The sequence below is a fragment of the Scyliorhinus canicula genome, chromosome 20 (genome assembly GCF_902713615.1).
Source record: "Scyliorhinus canicula chromosome 20, sScyCan1.1, whole genome shotgun sequence".
Taxonomy (NCBI): domain Eukaryota; kingdom Metazoa; phylum Chordata; class Chondrichthyes; order Carcharhiniformes; family Scyliorhinidae; genus Scyliorhinus; species Scyliorhinus canicula.
The window spans coordinates 18,524,472-18,548,790 of NC_052165.1; the positions used below are offsets into that span (position 1 = coordinate 18,524,472).

General features: G+C 45.3%; 1 protein-coding gene across 1 annotated transcript in view; it reads left to right on the forward strand.

Moving 5' to 3' along the window:
• The window catches only part of otogl (otogelin-like), a 200,793-nt gene that overhangs the window by 150,003 nt on the left and 26,471 nt on the right, over positions 1 to 24,319 (forward strand). The window contains exons 40-53 of the mRNA XM_038781368.1: positions 2,623 to 2,716; positions 3,528 to 3,670; positions 4,904 to 4,927; positions 5,044 to 5,133; positions 7,031 to 7,220; positions 12,572 to 12,792; positions 13,333 to 13,471; positions 15,468 to 15,659; positions 17,235 to 17,447; positions 18,993 to 19,097; positions 19,581 to 19,688; positions 20,106 to 20,207; positions 21,747 to 21,851; positions 21,948 to 21,988. Of these exons, the coding sequence (XP_038637296.1) occupies positions 2,623 to 2,716; positions 3,528 to 3,670; positions 4,904 to 4,927; positions 5,044 to 5,133; positions 7,031 to 7,220; positions 12,572 to 12,792; positions 13,333 to 13,471; positions 15,468 to 15,659; positions 17,235 to 17,447; positions 18,993 to 19,097; positions 19,581 to 19,688; positions 20,106 to 20,207; positions 21,747 to 21,851; positions 21,948 to 21,988 (1,767 nt within the window). The remainder of the gene's footprint in view (positions 1 to 2,622; positions 2,717 to 3,527; positions 3,671 to 4,903; positions 4,928 to 5,043; positions 5,134 to 7,030; positions 7,221 to 12,571; positions 12,793 to 13,332; positions 13,472 to 15,467; positions 15,660 to 17,234; positions 17,448 to 18,992; positions 19,098 to 19,580; positions 19,689 to 20,105; positions 20,208 to 21,746; positions 21,852 to 21,947; positions 21,989 to 24,319) is intronic.

A 24,319-nucleotide genomic window follows, 5' to 3' on the forward strand; every position in this document is an offset into this window, starting at 1 on the left:
TAAAGCTGGAACTAGCCATGCAAAATGGCAGAACCCCTGGATTGGCTTCCCTCCCCCGGGGGTGGGGGTTCACTAGAAAACACTCACTCTTTCTGTCTCATCCCCCTATTTAATTGAAAATACCCCAAGCGCGTGGTAGTGGTGCGGACACTCGCTGAGGGGGGCTTTGTACAAAGTGTATCCGTGACACAAACCTGGGCCCCAATCTGAACCTCTCCAAAACTACAAAAAGATACCCCCACACTACCCTGTCAAACGCCTTTTCGTTGTTAAACAAGACGGTTACCTCTGGACTGAACCTCTTGGATGGGGGAAAACACATTTAGCAGCTGCCACACATTGGATGACCATTGCTGGTCTTTGACAAACCCCGTCTGACCTTCCCCAATCGCTTGAGGAATGCATGGTTCCAACCTCAATGCTAAAACCTTAGCCAGTATCTTGGCATCCACGTTAAGTAATGAAATAGGGGGGTGTTAAGATCCACTTCCCACAAGACCCTTACCCTTTTTCTTTAACAGAAGTGAAATCAATGCCCAGCATCTCAGGCAGGAAGCTTCATGTTGCCATAGAGTTCTCAAACATCCCCACTAATAATGGCACCAGCTGTCCAGCAAATCTCTTGTAGAACTCCACCGGGAACATGTCCGGTCTCGAGGCCTTACCTGTTTGTATCCGCCCTATCGCTGCCATGACCTCCTTTGTGCCCAATGACTCCTCCAGCCCCTCACACTCTTCCTCTCCCACCTCAGGAAATTCTAAGGCACCCAAAAACTCCAGCATGCCTGACTCCACCCCCGGCGGCTCCGACTTATAAAGGTTCCTGTAAAACGTTTCAAACATTCCATTAACTTTGTCCAGAGCGGACACCAGACTGCCAACCAGGTCTCTGACCTGGACAGTCTCCCGGGAGGCCGCCTGCTGTCTCAGCTGGCAAGCTAAGAGACCACTGGCCTTCTCCCCATACTCATCAGTGACCCCTCTCGAGCGTCGCACCTGGCCTTGTCTGTAGGAAACGGGTCAAATTGCATCTGCAGCTTTTTCCTGCTTGCCAGGAGCTCTGGGGTTGAGTCATTTGAATATTGGCAGCCATTTCCAATCTATGGTCTAACTTGAATGATGTAAGAAATTGCTACAATGGCATATGTCATTCAAAAATATCAACTTTATTTTTGTGACTGTTTTCAACATGGAGTTTCTGAATCAATTGTTTCAGAATTAGTTTTAAATATATCATTCAGTTCACCATTCAAGATTTTTCATCCATTTAGTCAGGGGGTGGAAAAATATTTAATCAACACAATGAGGGAGCTTAATCAAAAACAAAAAATGTCCCACAACAAAAATTGATGAACAGCACTGAATCTCCACCCTTAAATTAGAGAAAATATTAGTTTGAAAATGAGACATGGTGGGCGCAATTCTCCGCACTCACGACGGTGCGGAGAATAACGGGGTTCGTAAATTTTTACGGCCACGCTAATCCGACGCCCTCCCGCTATTCTCTCCCCCCCCCCACGCCCGACTCCCGATACGAATCGCTGCCGCCGTTTTTTTACGGCCAGCAGCGATTCTCAGCTGGCCGATGGGCCGAAGTCCAAGCTCTTTACGGCTGTTTTTACGAACGGCCTACACACCTGGTCTGGCCGTTCGTAAAAACGGCCGTAAAGTCCCGATTTTGAAAACCATGGCACCGATTGGCACGGCAGTACCACGGCCGTGCCAAGGGTGCCATGGGCCCGCGATCGGTGGGCACCATTATATCCATTATTGTGTCAACGATTCCAATACAATATCCAAAATCTTTTTGCTGTAATGTTTGAATTACAAACATCTTGGGCGGGATTCTCCCCTACCCGATGGGGCGGGGGGTCCCGGCGGGACGGAGTGGCGTGAACCACTCTGGCGTCGGGCCACCCCAAAGATGCGGAATCCTCCGCTCCTTCAGGGACTAGGCCCGCCCCAGAGTGGTTAGCGCCACGCCGGCCGGCGGGAAAGGGGCTTGGCACCACATCAACTGGCGGGGGGGGGGTGAGAATTAGGAGGACGCGGGGGTGAGAGTCCGGGGGTTGGCGAATCCCGCCCCTTATTTTTTATGCTTTATAAAAAACAAAATAAGAATTTCTTAATGTCTCTCAGAAGTCTAACCAATTGGCTGCATTTACCAATGCTCCATTATTTATTTGCCGCAACCCCGAGTTTGACAATGCCTGCTCTATCGTGATTAGATCTATACCTTTATTAGAGCGGTTTTGCTTTGGTAAACAAATGTGTTGAGATAAAGACTTAATCAAATAACGGAACAAAGTTCAGTTCCTAGTTTTACAATTATTTCGGTAAGGTCAGATCACTGAAACATAGATTGTTACTTCATACCTTTCTTTCGACGGTTTGACTCCATTGTTTCCTCCTGGCAACAACCTCCTGGAATAAAATACCACGATTATTTGTAAAATCCTGATTTGTATTGAGAACAAAACATTACATTTTGCAATAGAATACGAACAACTCGGAAATAAATCCAATCAAACATTGCTTATTCATATTCACGGATTTTTATATCTTACAGATTCTATATGTCTTTTGATCCTTACTTTTTTATTATAAATTATTTTTTTCCAGTGTCCTTTTAATATGACGAAGCCAAGTTGTGGATTTCTGGGAATGCCTATTCAAGTAAACAATGACAGGTGTTGTCCAAGGTGGGAGTGCCCATGTAAGTATCTGATTCATATAAGTGAACCGTTAGTATTGTTATTCTTCTGATTTAAGAAAAATATATTGCTCATTATAAGATGCCAAAGTAGAAATACACAACATGGGTGTAAAACAAACAGATACATTTCTCCTTGGCATTTATTTTCCACATGTACGTTCTGCTTGAAATCTTTTTCGATTGCATTAGCTCTGGTTCTGTTGGTGCTTTTTCCCCCTCCGCTCTTACATTCAAACGTACAAACATGAATTAGCGGCAGAGGTACGTCATTCGGCCTCTTGAGAATGCACCACCATTTGATAAGACCATCTGATTGTGGCATCAACTCCACTTACCTGGCCACTCCCCTGTACTCTTTGACTTCCATATTAGTCGAGAAGCTATACAGCTCTGCTTTAGAAATATTCGATGACACTGCCTCCACTGCTCTCTGGGCAGTGGGATGGGATTCCAGTTCCCCAGTATGTTTCTCGGCGATGCACCGATTGCTGATGGCGGAATTCTATCCTACCCGCTGCTTGCCAATGGGATCTGCCATTGAAGCCACCTCACGCATTCAACATACTCCCAAGTGCAGGACAATATTTTGGGCAGCCTGAGGAAATGTTAATGTAGTGCAATGTGTGGATAGAAACTTGATACAATGGATCTTCATCCCCTTTTCCTTTTGCTGATACAATACATGCCACAGATACCAGGACAAAGTAAATCCTTCATTAAGTGCACAAAAAGCAAGGAAATTAAAACGCTGCTTAAATATTTCGCCAAGAAGTAGTTTCAAGCCAGTTAATAAATATATTTGCCTCGTCAGGTCGCTGCTCAATGTTTTCTGACCTTCACATCATCACATTCGATGGCAATGATGTGGGAATATATGACGCTGCAGCCTATGTACTGACTCTGTTACCACGAGAAACTATTGTTGCTCATATTGAACAGTGTCCTACCCGTGAGGTAACTTTTAACATTTTTCTAAAACGAGAAGCAAATTAATACTGAATAAAATGTGATTTTTGGGACATTCATTTAAAGGCATTATATTGGGCTGGGTTCTCCGGTCTGCCAGCCGCATGTTTCTCAATGGCACGCCATTCACTGGTGGTGGGATTCCCTACTCCCGCCGCTTGTCTATGGGATTTTCCATTGAAGCCATCCCACACCGACGGGGAACCTGTGAGCGGGGGTGCGCTGCCAGCGGGAAAATAGAATCCGAACAGCCGGATAATTCTGGCCATTGTGTTACATCAACAACTTCTGTTGTTGCTGACCATTAGGTATATTCATTTTATGGGCGTGATTTACCAGTGCGTCCTGCCGGAATCAGGACGGCACGTGGCCGGTAGATTCATTACGCCTCATGAGATTGAACGAGGTACGCAATCTGGATTGCGCCCTCAATGGGCAGGACCCAGACTCAAAATTAAAAGAACTAAAAGCTCACGTGACTATGCATGATCTAACCAACAGCCGGGCCGAGTAGACCCCAGCTGTTTCAACTGGTCCCCACAAGCGGGCACCAGGTGAAACAGCACTTCAGGGGCCTCCTAAGTGAGAGGAGGCTGCAGGGTGGTCAGCCTCTGGCCAGGCTGGCATCCTGGCACTGGTGCCAACAGGGCACCTTGCATTACCAGCCTGGCCTCCTGCCAGTGCCACATTGGTGCCAGCCTGGTACTGGCAGGATGCCAGGCTGAGAGTGCCAAGGTGCCAGGCCAGCATTGTGCCCATGCCAGGGATCGGGCTCGGGGGTGCCCAGCCCTTGTGAGGTTGGCTGCAGGGGGGCTCAATGACCCCCCCCCCAACAAGTGAGTTGGGGCATTCAGAGGGTCTGGGGGCCATGGCGGGTGCGTAGAGGTTGAGGTGCCATTTAACAATGATCACTTCCTGCCCCGAGCAGAGCTCCTGAGTGCAGGAAATTACGCTAACGTGTGGCATCAGTGGGGCATTTCCTGCTTGGTCATGGAAGCAAAACAGAGTGTCATTCGATAGCTGGGTCAGCGGCGGGAAAGACCCCACTATTCCCGCCCAGAATTGACTCTTTTTTTAGTTAGTTCGTGCCCAAGATGGCTGGAGAGCTAGTAAATTAATTATTAAAGAACAGTATTTTAAACTATATTTTATCATCTATGAAAATTATTTCCTAAATGTTAGCTGAAATATTTCTGAAAAATACTGTTTTGTTAATTACAGAGTGCAAATTCTATAAGACGTCCAGTAAGTACATAACTATCACTGTCACTACACTTTAACACAACTTATTTCAAATCTTCACTTAATGTAAGATGATGATTATAATGATTTTATTTACCTGCTATCATTGCATCTTTAAGGTGCCCGGAGGAAATTCCGGATTGTGCTTCAAAAAGTTGAATATAACCTCACGTAACCACAAAGTTCTCATTGACCGACTGGAAAGACTGGTGAGTGTGATGTTAACACCTGAATATGACTGTTAACAAACTTTGCAGTTCCTTTATAAAAGTACAATTGCTATTGCTAATAATTTATATTGCAACAAAAAACTAATACTCATCCAAATAAATGATAAAAAAAATAGACTTTTAACCCTTGCATTTGTTACAGTATTTGATAGTTTCATGCCTTTCATCCCAGGCGATTTACTCAGTCACCAAACAATGGGCAGGATTTTCAAGCCCTTCCCACCACGTCCACTGTATTATTAATTGATTGATTATTCATCATTATTTATTTCAGCTCTCCTCTGTACCTTCTAAATGATATAATTGATATTCATACATTCATGTAATTATGACATATCACAGTAGCACAATGGTTAGCACTGCTGCCTCACAGCTCCAGGAACCCGGGTTCAATTCCGACCTGGGGGTCACTGTCTGTGCGGAGTCTGCACGTTCTCCCCGTGTCTGCGTGGGTTTCCTCGGGCTGCTCTGGTTTCCTCCCATGGTCCAAAGATGTGCAGGTTAGGTGTATTGGCCATGCTAAATTGCCCCTTAGTGTCCAAAGATGTGCAGGTTAGGTGGGGTTACAGGGATAGGGTGGAGGAGTGGGCCTAGGTAGGGTGCTCCTTCAGAGGGTCGGCGCAGACTTGATGGGCCGAATGGTCTTCTTCTGCCCTGTGGAGATTCTTTGAATTCTATGTGCAGGTTAAGTGCATTGGCCATGATAAATTGCCAGGGCGGGAGCCTGGTTAGGGTCCTCTTTCGGAGGGTCAGTTGACCAAATGGCCTCCTTCTGAACTGTAGTGGTTCTATGATTCTATGATTCTGTGAAACTCATGGCAGAACATAGCATCAGTTTAAAAAACAACACATTGGCGTTTGTCCTTTGTTTCAAGTGGCCAACCTAGAAGTGTATCTGTCTCATGAACTGTGAACAACCCCTGCACCTGAACAGGTAAATGTGAGGCGCATCTGACCTTGGGCGACTTTACACAGCGTGCTAACTAGGCTTGAAAATTCAAGATGAAGATAACCGAGAAGGAAAGCGAGCAGGGAGAGGAGCGATTGGGAAAGAAGCTGACGGTTGGGGTTTGAGGAAGGCGAGAGGGCAAGGAGTTGTGGGGGAGGCGATCAGAGGAGGGAGGTGATGGAACCATCAATTCACTAGACACGTGCTTTAAGATATGAACAGTGGTTTTAATCTACTTACTACAGAGCCAGCCTGTTACCCATTGAATTCTCGATGAACTGCAGGCTGGCTCTGGACAAGGGTATTTATACAGTAGTCCAGGGGGAGGAGTCGTGGGTGGAGCCAAGGGTGGAGCCCTGTACAAACTCCTGAGCATTCCCAGAGCTACTCCCCCTAGTGGTCGGATAACGCTACTGCGCTTATAATGGTATTGGTAAATACAGTGTGAATTACTAAGTTATATTCACCACAGGAGGGGGAACTGAGAAGAAAGGCAATTATCAGGGGAGTAATCAGGTTGGAATGCGATCTAGCTGGAAGACAACAGGCAGGCCTGCAAATGGTCTGCAGTTGAGCTAGGAGAAACATTGCACAGTGGATTAAACCACGGGAATTTATCCTTGAATACAATTCATAATGGAGCCATGAAGCCTCCAATGCTAACTCATTTTTGGGGAATTTAATAAGCTTGGGCAGTCTGTAGCTGGTGTCTCATGAGCTACAGCAAACCATGATCCTAATCTGTCACTGCTGCTTGGAAGTAACCTTAAAGACTGATAACTACATATTCTGATTTACACATCTATACACAGGCTACTCAAATCAATTGTTTGCAAATCAATTCTTCACAAATTAATGTGTGCAACTGTTCAACTTGTGTGGAGGATTTGTATGGAAAGATTTCAATTGCATTTATTATATTTTCAGACAACAGTGAACTCTAGACCTGCTCGTCTCCCATTCACAAAACTAGGCTTCCATATACAGGACACTGGGGCAATGTACTTGATCACAACTCCAGCTGGCGTTACTATTCAGTGGTATCGTAGCACAGGCATCATTGTGTTAGAATTTGGTTTGCCTTCCAACAGAACTATGGGAACTAAAGGCTTGTGTGGTAAGTATCTGTGAACATGAGTTGTTCCTAAGGGTTTCCTGTTTCCATGACTTGAATTTTGTATCCATCCATCCCTTCAAACTTCATTGCAATTATTGAGTTTTACCAGATAATACGGTTCCATAAATTTTCAATCGTGGTTTATTGCTGCTTTACGAATAGGACATTTGAGCTCATGAAGTGCAAGTGTGACAGATTTATTTTAAATTCATGAACATTGTATTAAACAGGGGCTGTTTAGCTCACTAGGGGCTGTTTAGCTCACTGGGCTAAATCGCTGGCTTTGAAAGCAGACCAAGGCAAGCCAGCAGCACGGTTCGATTCCCATAACAGCCTCCTTGAACAGGCGCTGGAATGTGGCGACTAGGGGCTTTTCACAGTAACTTCATTTTGAAGCCTACTCGTGACAATAAGCGATTTTCATTTCATTTTTTCATTTTCATAATTGATCCCTTATGCATAGACAACAAACAATGGGCGGGATTCTCCCCTACCCGGCGGGGCAGGGGGTCCCGGCATAGCGGAGTGGCGCCAACCACTCCGGCGTCGGGCCTCCCCAAAGATGCGGAATTCTCCGCAACTTTAGGGGCCAAGCCCTCACATTGAGGGGCTAGGCCCGCGCCGGAGTGGTTGGCACCACGCCGACTGGCGCCAACGGCATTTGATGCCCGCTGCCCGGCGCCGGGGCTGGCCGAAAGGCCTTCGCCGATTCGCGCATGCGCCGGTCCGTCAGCTGCCACTGACGTCACCACCAGCGCATGCGCGCTGGGGGTTTCTCTTCCACCTCCGCCATGGTGGAGGCCGTGGCGGCGGCAGAAGAAAAAAAGAGTGCCCCCACGGCACTGGCCTGCCCGCCGATCGGTGGACCCCGATCACGGGCCAGGCCACCGGTCGGGTACCCCCTGGGGACCGATCACCCCATGCCCCCCCCAGGACCCCGGGGGCCCGCTCGCGCCACCGATCCCACTGCCACCAGAGGTGGTTCCAACCACGGTGGCGGGATTGGCCTCTCAGCGGCAGGACTTCGGCCCATCGCGGGCCGGAGAATCGGCGCAGGGGGCTCGCCGATCGGCGGGGCGTGATTCCCGCCCCCGCCAATTCCCGGGTGGCAGGAAAAGAGAATCCCCACACCTTGAGAATTCCAGCTAATATCTCTGGTTCTCACATGCATTTCATAATGTGTAGAGCACACAGGAAGATAGGTGGCAAGATGCAGTATTTAATAGATAGGGTTGGAACAATGATAAAGAGAGAGGAAATCTGCCTAGGCTGAAATGCCCCGTTGTCAGTTAAGGGAGCAAAGGAGCGTCTGATGTGAAGGAACTGGGATGGAGCTGAAACCAAGACAAAGAAAGAGGTTGCAGCTGGAGTGTGAAACGGGAACAAGCGACGATGCTGGAGCAGCAAGTAATTTAACGCAACTTCCAACTTCATTGTCTAGGTGGTAATCCAATGCAGTGAATTGCCTAGCCATGATGGAAGCTGCCCATATTGATCAAATTGATTTCCAAGTTGTTTTCCACACCCGCAATGTGTAGGATAGAAAAGTGATGGTCTGAGTTTAGCAGCATCCTTGCACCAGGAAGTTGGGAGGGTGGGGTGGAGGTAGTTGAGACAGGAGCATGAAAGTACTTGAGAAGTATTGTTACGATTGTCATAATATACACCAGTATATCATGGTGCAGACACACACTGATTACACACACAGGGACCAATCAACATGTACAAACACCACAGCCAATCACCAGTTAGAATACACACACTATAAAGGCAGAGGGCACCACGGTTCCCGCTCATTCTGGATGCTGCCTCTCAGTGTAACAAGAACTCATCCAGCCCAGCACAGACTCACACCACATGCTGAGAGAATCAATTGGTTCGGACAAGGTTGAGGTCTCTAGTTTAAGTTAGCAGCATTTAGACCCACAGTCATTGTGTGTTAGTTAGTTAGAAGTAGTTAATAAAATTGAGTTGGACCTTCATCAGTGTTGGAAGTATCTGTTCATCTCTCAAGTCTACACTATCCAACACTTCAACGATCCCAAAGGAACCAATCATTTTTACAAGGAATCCCCAAGGAGCCAACAGAAAGAAAACTAATGAACAAATCTTAACTGTAACAAACCATCTAAAATCAACACCATTCAAACATTAATTAACAGGTGATGGATATTTCAACTAAAAAAGGTCAATTTCACTTTGAATACAATAAGGTTTCACCTCATGTAGTTACAAGCACTTGCATTACGTCCGGCACAAATGTGGGAGTACGTGCAATCTCAATGTTTCCAACTCCGCCACGACAGCCCACTGAAGTGTTCCGGCCCTTGAGTTGCATTCGCCAGCAGCTGAATTCCATCCGAAGTTCCCGAACACCGTGCAGGATAATTGTTCTGATGAACAACGTGCTGTTTAGCTGCTTTCAAAGCTTCATTGAAGTTATTTTAATGCTTAGCTGAGGGATTTTAATAATCCTTCTTATTCCGAATTTTCTTGGGGATGGAAATTGTGCCACAGCCAAACTGGTGCCCAAGCCCCAATTCCAGGGGTCTCAACCCCCCCCCCAACTCGGCACCCACTATTTCTGCCGAGGTTACGACAGAGGCAGGTGGTACTTTAGACATGCGCAGTTCGCGGAGGCAGCCGGCCTCTGCGATTTATGTCAGCCAGGTTTTGGAAACGTGACATGTGGGATTCACACTTTTCAGGAGCTTTAGCGAAGCTCTTTGGAGTTTAAGCAAGTGCCACAGAACTCCAACCAATTTGATCACGGATGTGTGACTGACACCTGAGGGAGTTTAGTGGGCAAGAGGCTTTGGAAGGGTGGATATTTTTGGCCCTTGTGTCTGGGGCATCCAGGTGACAGGAAAGAGAGCATGCCAGGGAAAGGTACGGTATTGTGGCAAAGCAGCTGAAAAATGGAGATGACACCTTCGATATCTGTGCCAAAGAGACATGTGAGCGTGACCAATGAGGCCAGAGGGAGAGGACCAGGCCAGGCTTTAGAGGCAGCACTGCGCTCACCAGGGTGGAGCAGATCCGCGAGTTCAGAGTTTACTGAGTGCGGAGGTCATATCTCAAAATAATAGAGAGCCAATGCAGATGGCGGCTCAGGTTAACTCAAGAATTGGTCACTGACGTAAGTGTCATGGTCCAGTGAGATCTCAAATCACAGTCAGTCGATCCTCAAGCCATGCCAGTGACTCTCAAGGTCACCGTGACTCCGTATTTCTGTACAGCTCGTTCCAGTCCTCAGCAGAGACCTCAGCTGAATTTCACAGTCAGCTGCACACAGCAGCATCAAGGTAGTCACTGATGCCCTGTTTGCTCATTGTGGAGGAGTACATTAACTTTGTGATGCAGCATCGCAAACACAGAGGTCTACAAGGTTTTCAGAATCAGCAGGCTTCCCTCGGGTTCAAGGGGCTATCAACTGCACCCACCTCGCTATAAGGGCCCCAACTCATCTGGCACCTTTGTGAACAGGAAATTCTTTCACCCCCTGAATGTGCAAGTGGTGTGAGGCCACAGCAAGGTGTTTGTGCACATCTGTCCATTGTACCCTGGAGGCCGCCATGACTCATTCATCCCGAGGAATTCTCAACTGCCTCAGCTTATTCAAACACCAGCACAGCTCTGTGATATCTTCTGGGGGTCAAGGTGCGCACCTTAAGGAGGTGACTGATGACCCCCTCCAAATGAAGCCTGAATGGCACTGAGACTTGTGAGACTGATAACTGAGGGACTTTAAGGGTGAGGCCAGTGGCCAGTGACCCACGGTAAAATAGAACAGGCTACTGACATTCACAAAATGCACTTCAGGTGCCTTGGCCGCTCGGAAGGGGACCTACAATATTCCCCTGAAAGGCTCTCTCTCCTGAATAGTAGTTGATGTACCATCAATTCACCGAGAGGCTGAGAGAGTGAGTGAACATTAGGCTTTATTAATCATGAACGTGCCTAGCCAGAGTCGGTTGTACAGATGAGTGCCACCCACAGGTGGCCGGTCTATATATGATGTGGAGATGCCGGCGTTGGACTGGGGTGAGCACAGTAAGAAGTCTTACAACACCAGGTTAAAGTCCAGCAGGTTTGTTTCAAACACGAGCTTTCGGAGCACGGCTCCTTCACCTGAAGAAGGAGCCGTGCTCCGAAAGCTCGTGTTTGAAACAAACCTGCTGGACTTTAACCTGGTGTTGTAAGACTTCTTACCGGTCTATATATGGCCCTGGTGAGGGCGGAGCCAGAGGCGGAGCCCATCGGGGTTACAGGACAGGACCTGGAAATAGCTCGTATCACCACTTCCAGGTCATAGGTTACAGTATCATACAGACAGCTCATGCATTAGATGAATAAATTCACCACAGTAGGGTTGTGCTGAATGCCACACAATGTCACACAGTGAGGAGCCTACAAATAGATGGAGAAAAAGCCATGTTCAAAGCTACATCATCAACTGAGGGGGAGGAAGATGAGGAGCTGAAGGAGGAAGCCCCTGTCCAAGATTATGGATTTAACATGGGAGGAGGAGGGAGGGGCCAGCAGCGGCAGACGAGCTGAGTGGCAGATCCATGTAGCCAATGGGCACAGTCCCTTCCATACTCACCTTGATGAGATGTTTTGCATGAGAAATTTAAAAAGACAAAAACATGTAAGGCTTCCATTGGTCTCACACACATTTAGACCATGTTCTCTAACTCATCAATGTCTAATATTGTGTCGGGGGGAGTGGATGTAGGCGGGTCGGGCTGCAATGGGTCTGGATGAATGCAGGGTAGCCTGAACTTTGTTCCTGTGATTCCCAAATGACATGCTGCTCTCCCAACCTCTACCTACCCTGCTGGCTTTCACCCTTTGAACTGTTATTCAGTTGTGAAGGCCCTGGTCAAAGTTCAATTAAATGGGCGCACCTAAGAAATGGGTGGACATGGGGTGGGTGAAAAGGGCAAAGGAAAATGAGAAATGTGGTGAGTATTACTCATCCCTTGAGGCATAATAATAACCTGAATCAATACAGAGTATCCAATCTGTAAACCAATTGCTTCAATCACAATAACATGTAATCTTGGTATCTTGGTTAATGATTTAACATGCATAAAACTGCATCAACAGATCCATGATTTTATAATAACATAATCCTATATACTTACTGGGATTAGTTTATAACTTTATTACCTCGTGTTGTATACAACCCCATTCATTGAGCCAAATATTGGTTTGAACAAAATACGGTTTGGACAACACACACATGACTGAATGCCGTTTTCAAGTAACTGACCAGAATATTGTAACTTCAACAATAGTACTGTTACCACTAACGTTTTGGACCAATCAATGTCTGTTTACTTTAGGCTGCTGCAATGGCAGTCCTGCTGATGATCTCAAGCTACCAAATGGGACCATTGTCACAGAAGTGGAAAATATAGGCCTTTTTCTTGAAAGTTGGATGGTTGAAACATCTGGCCTGGGGACTGATTGTTTTAGATGCAGAAAACAGAACTGCACGACTGGAAACTGCACTGCGTGTTTTGATATGTTGAATCAGAATCCTTGGACCCTGTGTCATCAACAGGTATGTAGAGATGTACTTCTTTTTGGAAATCGCACATCGCACTTCGGATGATTAATTCTTTGAACGATCTACGTGTAGTAGATATACAGGATTCCAGTAGTGGAACTGATGACAGATTAATGAATTATTCTTTGCTGTCCCATTCTAATCTGCCAATATTGATTTTTAAGTACCCTGCAAGTGACAAACATGTCGACAGTGCAACGTGTTTTACATTTATTTAAAATATTCCCTTTCATTTACCAGGCACGAGGGCCAATACAGAGGGCTCTTGTGATACGTACCAAGAAAAGAGTTATTCACATATAATGGGAGGGTCAAGAGGTTGTCAATCATTCCTGTAGACTTGTATATTTTGCAATATTAATTTTAAAGTCAGAAAAAATTGTTTATGGACCGGCACAGTGGCACAATGGTTAGTGTGAAAAGAGTATATTTTGAGTAACATAGATGGATTTCTCTATCAGTTCAAAGAGTGATGAATGAAAAGATGCATGTTGTTTTACTGTCCTTTTTCACAAGTGTCTTGTTCGCCTTAAGGTTACTCCAGAAATATTTTGTGAGCTGTGGATTAGGGATTTTCACTATGTGACACATCAGTGCGATGCCTTGGCTTTATATGCAGCTGCTTGCAATAAATACAATGTTTGCATTCCGTGGAGGACTCCAGAATTTTGTCGTAAGTTTTTAGACCTGTTGACTTAATAATAGTTATTGTGCTACAATTGATTATTCTAAGTTAATCATAATGAAACTAACGAAACACCCTTCAAATCTATTTGAATTGATTGCTATCAAGTCACCCTGCTGCAAAATGGAAATGAAGAAAACCCAACCCAGGACCTTGTTAACTTTCTGCCATTTGAGATTCACTAACGTCCTTGGAATTCTCCAACCATTGGGATTCTCTTTTCCCAATGGCAGTGCATCCCCATCCTTGGATTTCCCAGTGGTGTGCGTTGGCTTTAATGAGAAATAAATGTCTAGAGGAGCGGAGAATCCTGCCCCATAATATTGAGATTTTTCACCAAGTCAATGCAATACAGATGAAAGTCGCAGCATATAGAGTAACAGATCTTAAATCTTCCTCGATTTGACTAACTACAAGGAGAAAAATAATTAAATGACACTGATTCAGCAGTCTTGCTTAACTCTTCCTGGCCACCTACTCCACAAATCCTTTTCACGCTAGGCCATGCTTTTTAAAATTTTATTGGATGTGCGACATTACTGCCAATCCCTAAATGCCCTTGAACTAAATGGCATTTAAGAGTCAACCACACTGCTTTGGATCTGGACTGACATTTAGGATGGGTTTTTACAACAATCGACAATACCTTCATGGTCACCACTGCACTTTTTAAAATAAATTTAGAGTACCCAATTCATTTTTTCCAATTAAGGGGCAATTTAGCTTGGCCATAAGACCATAAGACCATAAGACATAGGAGTGGAAGTAAGGCCATTCGGCCCATCGAGTCCACTCCGCCATTCAATCATGGCTGATGGGCATTTCAACTCCACCTACCAGCATTCTCCCTGTAGCCCTTAATTCCTCGCGACATCAAGAATTTATCTATCTCTGCCTTGAAGCCATTTAGCGTCCCGGCCTCCACTGCACTCCGCGGCAATGAATTCCACAGGCCCACCACTCTCTGGCTGAAGAAATGTCTCCGCATTTCTGTTCTGAATTTACCCCCTCTAATTCTAAGGCTGTGCCCACGGGTCCTCGTCTCCTCGCCTAACGGAAACAGTTTCTTTGCGTCCACCCTTTCTAAGCCATGTATTATCTTGCCAATCCACCTACCCTGCACATCTTTGGGTTGTGGGGGCGAAACCCACACAAACACGGGGAGAATGTGCAAACTCCACACAGTGACCCAGAGTCGGGATCGAACCTGGAACCTCGGCGCCGTGAGGCAGCAGGGCTAACCCACTGCGCCACCGTGCTGCCCACCACTGCACTTTTAATTCCAGATTTTTTGAGTGCAGATTTCACCATCTGTTGTCATGGGATTCGAACCTGGGTTCCCAAAGTATTACTTTGGGTCTCTGAATTATTAGTCCAGTGACAATAACACTCCGGACGAGCGCCCTACCCATGTCCACACCCCCATCCACCCCCAGAACCTAACCTGGACACAAAGGGGCAATTTAGTTTGGCCAATCCACCGAACCTGCACATCTCTGTGGGAGGAACCGGAGCACCCGGAGGAAACCCACGCAGACATGGGGAGAACGTGCAGACTCCGCACAGACAGTGACCCGAGGCCGGAATTGAATTGCTACCCACTGTGCCACATGCCACCCTCTTTTCTGCCCTAGTTGAAACAATTACAGGCTATGTTTGATTATTATGCAGTTAATTTGAAGATATTTCTGTTTTACTCTCTCTTTCCCTGAATGGTCAGAATATTTTGCAGTTTTCTTTTCAAAGCGTGGTGAGGCCCTATTTTATTTATTTCCACATTCCTGCTACTGTTCTGCATTCTTTCTAATTCAATGCCATCTTGGGCAATAGAATCATAGTGCAGAATATCTTTGTAGCTTCTGTACATTTTATTTTAAAAGACATTCATGCTGGGAAAATAGCAAAATTTAAAATGACCATTTCATATTCTACATTTTTAATGTGTTATTTTGCCAATAACGTGGTTCTTTCCTTTTACATACAGCACTTAGCTGTCCCATAGGGATGGAATATCGACCTTGTGTGCCAGCCTGTGAGAGTAAAACATGTCAAAACAAAGACTTCTATTTGGAGCATGACTCGACTTGTTCATTCATTAGTGAGAGTTGTGTTTGTCCTCAAGGAACTCTGCTGCATCAACCAGACTCCAACTACTGTGTTAGAGAGGAACAATGTGGTGAGTAAATGTTGCGGTAATGTAGAAATACAATAAAAATAGAAATGACCCAACTCTATAATATGCAGCTTGCTTGATGTTGGTTTATTAATTTATTGGCAACTGCATCCAATTTAGCTTGATTTTTAATACAGATGTGAAATGAGTGTTAACAAACACTAATGCAGTAACCATTTCAATTGTGTGTGCGAGTGATACATTTCACAGACCTTCTGTCAGTATAAAATAAAGACGAGTATAAAGATAAAAGGAGGTGAATTCCTTGAATTCTGCAAGATGATTGTTGTATAAACTAGATCCACGGTGAGATCCTGGGAAATGTGGACTATTTTCCAAACTTTGGGAGCCACCTGTAAACGAAAGCAGACACAGATGTCAAAATTCATCATTGCTTCCAATGTGCGAGCTCAGCCTTCGACAGACTGAGAAAAGGATCATTTGAGGACCAGGACCTCAAATTCCAAATTAAGGTTAAGATTTACCGGGCAGCACTTATCCCCATGCTCCTATCTGCTTTGGGGGCTTGGAAAACCTACAGCAGGCACCTCGAAGTATTGGAGAAGTATCACCAGTGGTGCCTTTGCAAGATCCTCCAAATGTAGTGGCAAGAAAGATGGCCCAACAGCTGTGTCCTCACTCAAGCCAACATGCTTAGCATTGAGGTGCATATCACTCAAAACCAGCCCTGTTAGACTATACCATAAGACATAGGAGCAGAATTAGGCCACTCGACTCATTGAGTCTGCTTGCCATTCAATCATAGTTGATAGTTTTCTCAGCCCCATTGTCCTGCCTTTTCCCCATAATCCCTGATCCCCTTATTAATCAAGAACCTATCTATCTCTGTCTTAAAGCCACTCAGTGATTTGGCCTCCACCGTCTTCTGCGGCAAAGATTTCCACAGATTCACCACCCTATGGCTGAAGAAATTCCTCCTCATCTCTGTTTTAAAGGATCGTCCCTTTAGTCTGAGATTGTGCCGTCTGCTTCTAGTTGGGCAGGACCTGTCATTCATATGGCCGACATCAACCCGCCAAAGCAGCTGCGCTATTCGGACATTAGTCGTGGCTGGAGACTCCCAGAATGGCAGCAGTAATGCTTAGAAATGTCCTCGAAGCATCCTTGAAGAGGTCAAACATTTCCACCAGCTTACGGGAGTCCATAGCTTATGACTGACCAAAATGAAGAAGATTGAGTTAGGAAGGCACCTAACACATCGAGAGACTTCATCAGGAACATGTGGAGGTGAAGTCGAAGCTGTGGAAAAAGTGCACAAAGCTCCCAACTCATCTACACGAGTCTTCAAGCACCACGTTTGGTAGGGCCTGCAGATCATGCATTGGAAACATCCCAAAGCCCTTGGAGTGGAAACAAGTCACCCTCGATCCTGAGGGACTGCCGAAGAAGGGGAACACAGACTTGTGTGCACACAGCCATAGCAATTCAAAGTGAATTCATTGGTAGTGTGAAATGAATGCACAAATATAGTTTGCCGGAAGTTTAAATCAACACTTAATAAATCAGGTGGCCTCAGCTCATATTAGTTTTAATTATTTATGTCTTTTTTTCCTCAAGCCTGCACAGATAATGAAGGCCTGCCACGGGCAGCAGGTGAGACCTGGAATGGATCGCACAAAGGATGCTGTATGTACAAGTGTTTGGAGAATGGAACTATTATTGCCATGGAACCTGAATGTAGTGAAGTAGCAGCACCGATCTGTGAACGAGAGGGAGAGATAATTATTGATGTCATTGAGGAGGGAGCATGCTGTCCAAAGAAGATTTGTGGTATGTGTTAGTTATTAGAATGAAATGCCATCGTTCTGATTTTAGCAGTGGAAATGTGAATTTGTTTTTACATTTTAAAAAAGGCTATAGGGTTGGATTCTCCCAAAATGAGACTATGTCCCCACGCCGGAGTAAAAACGGTGGAGTTTTACTCACAAAATTCCTATTAAAAAGTTGGACTAATTCAATGCCTTGCAGGGGGCGAGCAGGGATTCGGAGTAAATCATGCAGCTTTAGCTACGGATATGGGCTCCCGCACTTCTGGTTCGGAGTCCGCGCATTTGCAAGGCGCCGGCCACCAGTGCCAGCGCTGTAATGTGGGGCTTCGGCTGAGGGGAGGTGAGAGGGACAGTTTCGATATGGTTGTGTGTGGTGTGTTGATGTTGCTGCTGTTTTGTATATATTTGAAAATACATTTAATAAAAATATTCTTTGAAAAGTAATAAGGCGAGGCAGTGGTGTTGTACTATTATTCCCATTAGCTTTTCATTCTTTCCTCTTTTTCGATATACTTTTTCAGTGTGTCTTTTTTTCCAGCTTTTCTTTCTGCTTTCTATTTCTCCTTCACTCACAGCTTGTATTTCTCAGGCATTTTGCTTTCGGGTTAATACTGAATGATCGCTCTTCGCTTTTCTGATTTCCTTGCCTTGCCCTCTTCTCCTCTCATATCCGGCGTTAGGGTAAACGTTAAGTAGAAGAACAGGGTGAGAAAGAAAGAGAAGAAAAGGTGAGAAGGAACGGAGAATAATACTGAGATAATTTTTTTAATTAGTGGAGCGAAATTGTCATTTAAAGCGATTAAGTATTTTATGACAGTGGTTCTGCATCACATTTAAATGCTACAAGTTTGGACCATGTGAAATTTAAATCAGGCAATGAAATACTTTGTGATGCATTAATAAAAATAGCTACAGATTGAGGAATAGAATTGGCACCGGATTCTAGTTGGGGGCGCCTAAATATTTGTCCTGTCTCCTTGAAAAACTGGGTTTCTGCTTGTTTGAAGATACGGTGAAACTTCCTACTTAAGAAGGTGTAGTTGTTTCTTAGGGCCTCTCATAACATTGCAGAGGGTCAACTGAAGGACTGGAACTTTAACTCAGTTGTCTCCTTACTCCAAAAGGTGGGGGGTTGGAGGGCGGAGTACTTTTAAAGGTAATAATTTGCTAGCAGTTTGCTTCATTCATACTCGGGCCACAGATGAGTTCTGCTTCTTTGATGGGATGGGTACCATTATTGTACTTGCCATTGCTATAGGCACCTGTGGCAAGTATTGTAATAATCCCATCCAGAGGATTTTCAACAGAATTAAATCAGTGGACAGTGGTCCTGCTCTGTGGCATCTCTTCTCCCTTCACAGGTTTGCAAAATTTCTACCCTACCTTGTTTCAGACCTAAATGCAGCGTAAAGAAATTACATGAAAATATATATAGTCTTGAACTGGCTCTACGGTAAAGTATGCTGTTCTTTAACAAATGTAACAATTCTGAAAAGGGGCAGAAATGCAAAGTAAAAACTTTCCTTATTGCGTGTATTTCCTTCAGAGTGCAATTTGACCATCTGCGGAACCGATGTTGTAACATGTGAAAATGGAGACAAATTGGTGATCGGCTACAGCGGCGTGTCTTGTTGTCCTGAATACCGATGTGGTAAGCTTAGAGGTAATATCGGATTGATGGTTTGGGGGGGATTATTCCCACTTTTGGCGATGGTGGATCAGCATCACACCTGATTAAAGTCAATGGAATGGAAACTCAGCCACGTCTTCAACGATTGGCCGATCCGTGACAACATTTCGCAGGAAACACACAAGTTGAAAATATTTTTTTTAAATGGGTAAATGTAAGCATAGGTTTTCTACACATATTTCCTGTGTATGTGTCAATGTAAAAATGCCATTATATTTTGACTGAATGAATAGTTCAAAGCAGAAGGCAAACACATTGATGCGGCTGTATGCTGCAAACGTGACATTATTTAATACTTCATTGATTTCTGTATGTCCTTGATTGAATATTTTTATTTGAACACCATACTGCAGGAAGGCATGGATAAAAATGATTGTTCATGTTGCTTTTCTAAGTGGAGTATGAATGAAATATAGTATGGTTAATTTTGCTGTTAAATCACAGAATGTGACCCTCTGGCATGTCCAACTAGTTCACCGCCGATATGTAGAGAGGACCAGTTTCTTGTTGAAGTACGAAAAGATGACTCCTGCTGTTTCTCCTTCCAATGTGGTAAGACAACTATGTTAAAATTTGGGCTTTTTCATTTCACATTTTAAACAAACTTTCATGCCAAAAAAGCAACTTCTAAAGGCAGATCATAAGACCATAAGACATAGGAGCAGAATTAGGCGACTCGGCCCATCGGGTCTGCTCCGCCATTCAATCATGGCTGATCCACAAATCCCATAAACTAAATCTTGCAACCTTGTGTAAATCAGCTAGCCTACTACAAGGACATTTATCCTTTTCCACAGTATTATTCAATAAACTATATTAGATGTCTACCATGTGCTGTTCTACACTTTATTCAGTCAGCCAATGTTCGGGACAATAGAGGTGTTACTATTTTAAAGTAATTATGGTTCGTGATCTACTTAATGTTGATATCCCAAGATACGTATGAAAATCTCCTTTCCAATTTTCCAGTGTGTGAGTCGTGCATTGACCCAATTCCTGTATGCAATGATGGAGATATCATTGTAGTAGACCTCAACACCACTGATCGCTGCTGTCCACTATATCACTGTGGTGAGTGAAACAATAACTTTATCATTTTCATTTGAATGGTGAGCAATTCATGTAAAGTTCTGAGTATTTTGAAATAGATGCAGAGTTATTCAAAGGATAACCAATTTTTCATTGAGGAAACAAAACAGCTTTCCACCTTTTTCAGGAAACTCATTTCCTGCGTACGTTTTTTGTTTGTGGAAGCTTTAGGCTGCGTTTCGTTTTGAATATCACCGTGGTTCGGGATGGTATTAAAAAGCCAACTTTGGAATTTACAAATTGAGGGCAACCATTCAATGAAATCCTGCCTTCCACTGGCTAATATCGAGCAGTATTGTGCCTCGGAGGTCAGATTGTAAAGGTGCTGGATTCACAAATTCCTTCAGAATGCTTGCGTGGAAGTAATTAATTTAAGTCGCAGGGGTGACTTTGTGAAGAGTACGATAATCATAGAAAGAGTGTTGGGAGAAAAGATAATGTGCAACGGTGCCATGGATTATGTGATGGATTGCAAATGTTTGAGGAAGGAGTGACTAAAAGTTAGGAAGAAGTGCGTATAGAGAGAGATGGGTGTGAGGAGATTAGTCGCCTGTCAGTTTTAGGCAAGTATTCCGTATGTGTTTCTGGATTTGTAAGCCTCCTGTTCAGCTATGCTTTATGATCGTGACCTCCCCTTCTCCCAATGCATCTCATTCTGAACATTGTCTCTTCTGATGCTGCCTTATTATTCCTATTCCTTTGTCTCTGTTCATTTTTCTCATAAATGTTTCCACTGTAAGGTAACTAATATAAGAAATCTCTTCAGACAAAAATGTTTACATAAAGTGTGGGCGGGATTCTCTCAGTCCATGCTGGGCTGGAGAATGGCCGGGCCGGGCGCGAATTGCGTGAAGCCACCCCGACACCGGTCCGCCGATTCTCCGATGAGCGGAGAATCGGCGCCATTGGTGCCAGTGCAGTCGGTGCGGCGCCGGTTGGGGGCCGAGTGGCCGCAAAAAAAATCCGAGTCCCGCAGGACCATCCACACGTGGTCTTACCCAGCAGGACCTCGGCGTGCATCCTTTTGATGGCACCCTGGTGGGGGGGGGGAGGGGGTTCCGACCCCGGCGGGGGGCCTCTGCTGTGGCCTGGCCCGCGATTGGAGCCTACCGATCGGCGGGATGGCCTCTTGGGCTGGGGGGCCTCTTTTGCTCTCCGCCGGCCCCTGGAGCCCTACGCCATGTTGCGTTCTGACCTCCTGTGGGGCTCGGAATAGCTGCTCCTGGAGGCCTGTTGACGCCGTCATAAAACACGACGGCGTTTACGATGGCCTCAGGATCGGAGAATCCCGCTCTGTATACCTTTGAAATTATTCCTCCAAGAAATAAAAAAAAATATTTTTTGGATGGATGGCTCCTGTTCTCCTCCATTTCAATGTATTTATCCCTACAATTTTGAAAGAAAAGTATCTGCCGATTTGAACAGGACTACAAATTGGTAAAGTTTCCTTTGCTAATTTAAATCTTATCCGATATAATAATTCGATTTTTTTCCCCCCCCCTATTTTCTGCTTCACTGCAGTCTGTAATGAAAATATGTGTCCTCCTCCTGATAAGACCTGTACAGATGGAACTAAACTGGTAAAGAAATCTACTTCAGGAGTCTGCTGTCCTGATTGGCAATGTGGTAACCATGAGTTATTTAATTATTCTAAACAATATTTGGAAGATATCAAAATGGTATAAGTTAAGCTAATTTAAGTTTAACTTTCTCCTTTTTCAGACTGCAACTGTGAAAACAGTGCCAATACTTCATGCAAAGTGGTATGTAAATTTAACAATGCAAACTAGTGTGCGGTAAGATGGAACCTAATCTGCTAGAAAGTGCCTCAAAATAAGAAGGGCAAAAAAGGGTAGCTGCATTGTATTCTTCAATATGTTCACATTTTAGGTTTTAAAGGGCAAATTCGCAATCGGCATTGTTAAAATGCTGAAAACCATTAACTATCAGAATGAGTTTATTACGGATGCTATAGTTGCTAATTTACAATAGGTAAGATAGCGGTAAAGTCGCCATAGTCCCAGATGACCATAGGCTGCTTTCCCTTTTGAGGGGGAGAGCTGACTGGTGGTGATTGAATCCGAGGTTCACCACACCTCAGCAAGATTGAGGAGGTGGGGCCTTCATGAATAACCTCACAATAACCTTACAATAACCTTACAATAATGCATCCTAAAGAAATAGCATTATGGATAGCACAATTGCTTCACAGATCCAGGGTCCCAGGTTCGATTCCGGCTTGGGTCACTGTCTGTGCGGATCCTCCCTGTGTGTGCGTGCGTTTCCTCCGGGTGCTCCGGTTTCCTCCCACAGTCCAAAGATGTGCAGGTTAGGTGGATTGGCCAAGATAAATTGCCCTTAGTGTGCAAAATTGCCCTTAGTGTTGGGTGGGGTTACTGGGTTATGGGGATAGGGTGGAGGTGTTGACCTTGGGTAGGGTGCTCTTTCCAAGAGCTGGTGCAGACTCAATGGGCTGAATGGCCTCCTTCTGCACTGTAAATTCTATGATAATCTATGATTGTTCTTTATTGGTGTCTCCATAGCACTTAAAACGGCTCAGTTTCAAGAATTGAAATCAGTAGAAGGCAGTCCTGTACTGCTGAGCAGGGTGCATACTGAATGTAGCCCCAGCTTGTTACTGGGTAACACATTTAACATACGCTCTACCCACAAGCAAAAGAACAGGCAAGCCCTGTATCGATTTTAGTAATTATGCAGGGCTGATCTGAGAGCAGCTATAAAGTTATTCTTGGGGATGAGCTACCGTATGATTGAGATGAACTGAGAATGAACTGATGTTGAACTGAGATGAGGAGGAATTGCTTCTCGCAGAGGGTGGTGAATTTGGGGAACTTGCTGCCCCATAGTGCTTTCGAATCTGAGTCACGAAATGGTTTCAAGGAGAAAGATATATTTCTGATTTTTTAAAAATGGGTTAAAGGGATATGGGCAAAAGGTGGGGAGGTGGATTTGAGACCAGGAAGAGATCTGTCATGATCTGATTGAATGGCAGAGCAGACTCGAAGGGCTGAATTGCCACTTCTGCTCCTAATTCTATGTTCCTATGTTGTCTTTTGGGTGTGAACCTAATTGCTTTGACACATTTTAAGAGGATGTACCGGGGCGGGATTCTCTCAGCCCACGCCGGGTTGGAGAATTGCCTGGGCGGGCACGAATCGTGCGACGTTGCCCCGGTGAGCGGAGAATCGGGCACCGGCGCGGTCGGCGCGGCGCCAGTGGGGGCCGCTTTACGTGGCCCCCTGCCCCCAGCAATTCTCCACCCGGGATGGACCAAGTGGCCGTCCAAGAATGTCCTAGTCCCGCTCACATCTGATCTTACCCGACGGGACCTCAGCATCCATCCTGTCTGGGGCGGCCTGATGGGCGGGGAGGGGACTTCCGGCCCCGGGGGGCGGCCTCCACCGTGGCCTGGCCCGCGATCGGGGCCTACTGATCAGTGGGCCGGCCTCTCGTGCTGGGAGCCTCTTTTGATCCGCTCCGGCCCCTGTAGCCCTACGCCATGTTGCGTCGGGGCTGGCGCGGAGAAGGAGGCTACCACGCATGTACGCATTCGCGCCGGTCGCAGCACACATGCGCAGACCCGCGACGCCCATTTGACGTCGGTATCGGCACCTAGAGCGTCGTGGGTCTCTCCAGTGCCGTGCTGGCCTCCTGTAGGGCATAGGATCACTACACATAACGGTCCGATGACACCATCGTTAAACTCTCCAGTTTTTATGACGACGTCAACATTTTGCCTTCAGAAACCCGCCCCATATACTTGGCCTCAGTTTTGTTAGACATGGGCCAGGGTTACTTCTACTTTCCGTACCAGTATTCATTTGCAGAGAGCTTACACTGAGGTGATGCAGTAGTGTCCGATCATGCTTATACCAAATGCTCCATTGTGTTTTACATCTGCTAATGTTTAAATTACTCAAATAGAAAATACTGGAATATTCATCATGAGTGGTAACATGACTGTTAATGACTAGTAAACAACGTAACTATTGAATTTATTCTCAGGCTGTATGTTTTACCAAACTTTAATAATCACTTTTTCAACCAATAGTATTACTGGGTTGTAACAGCCT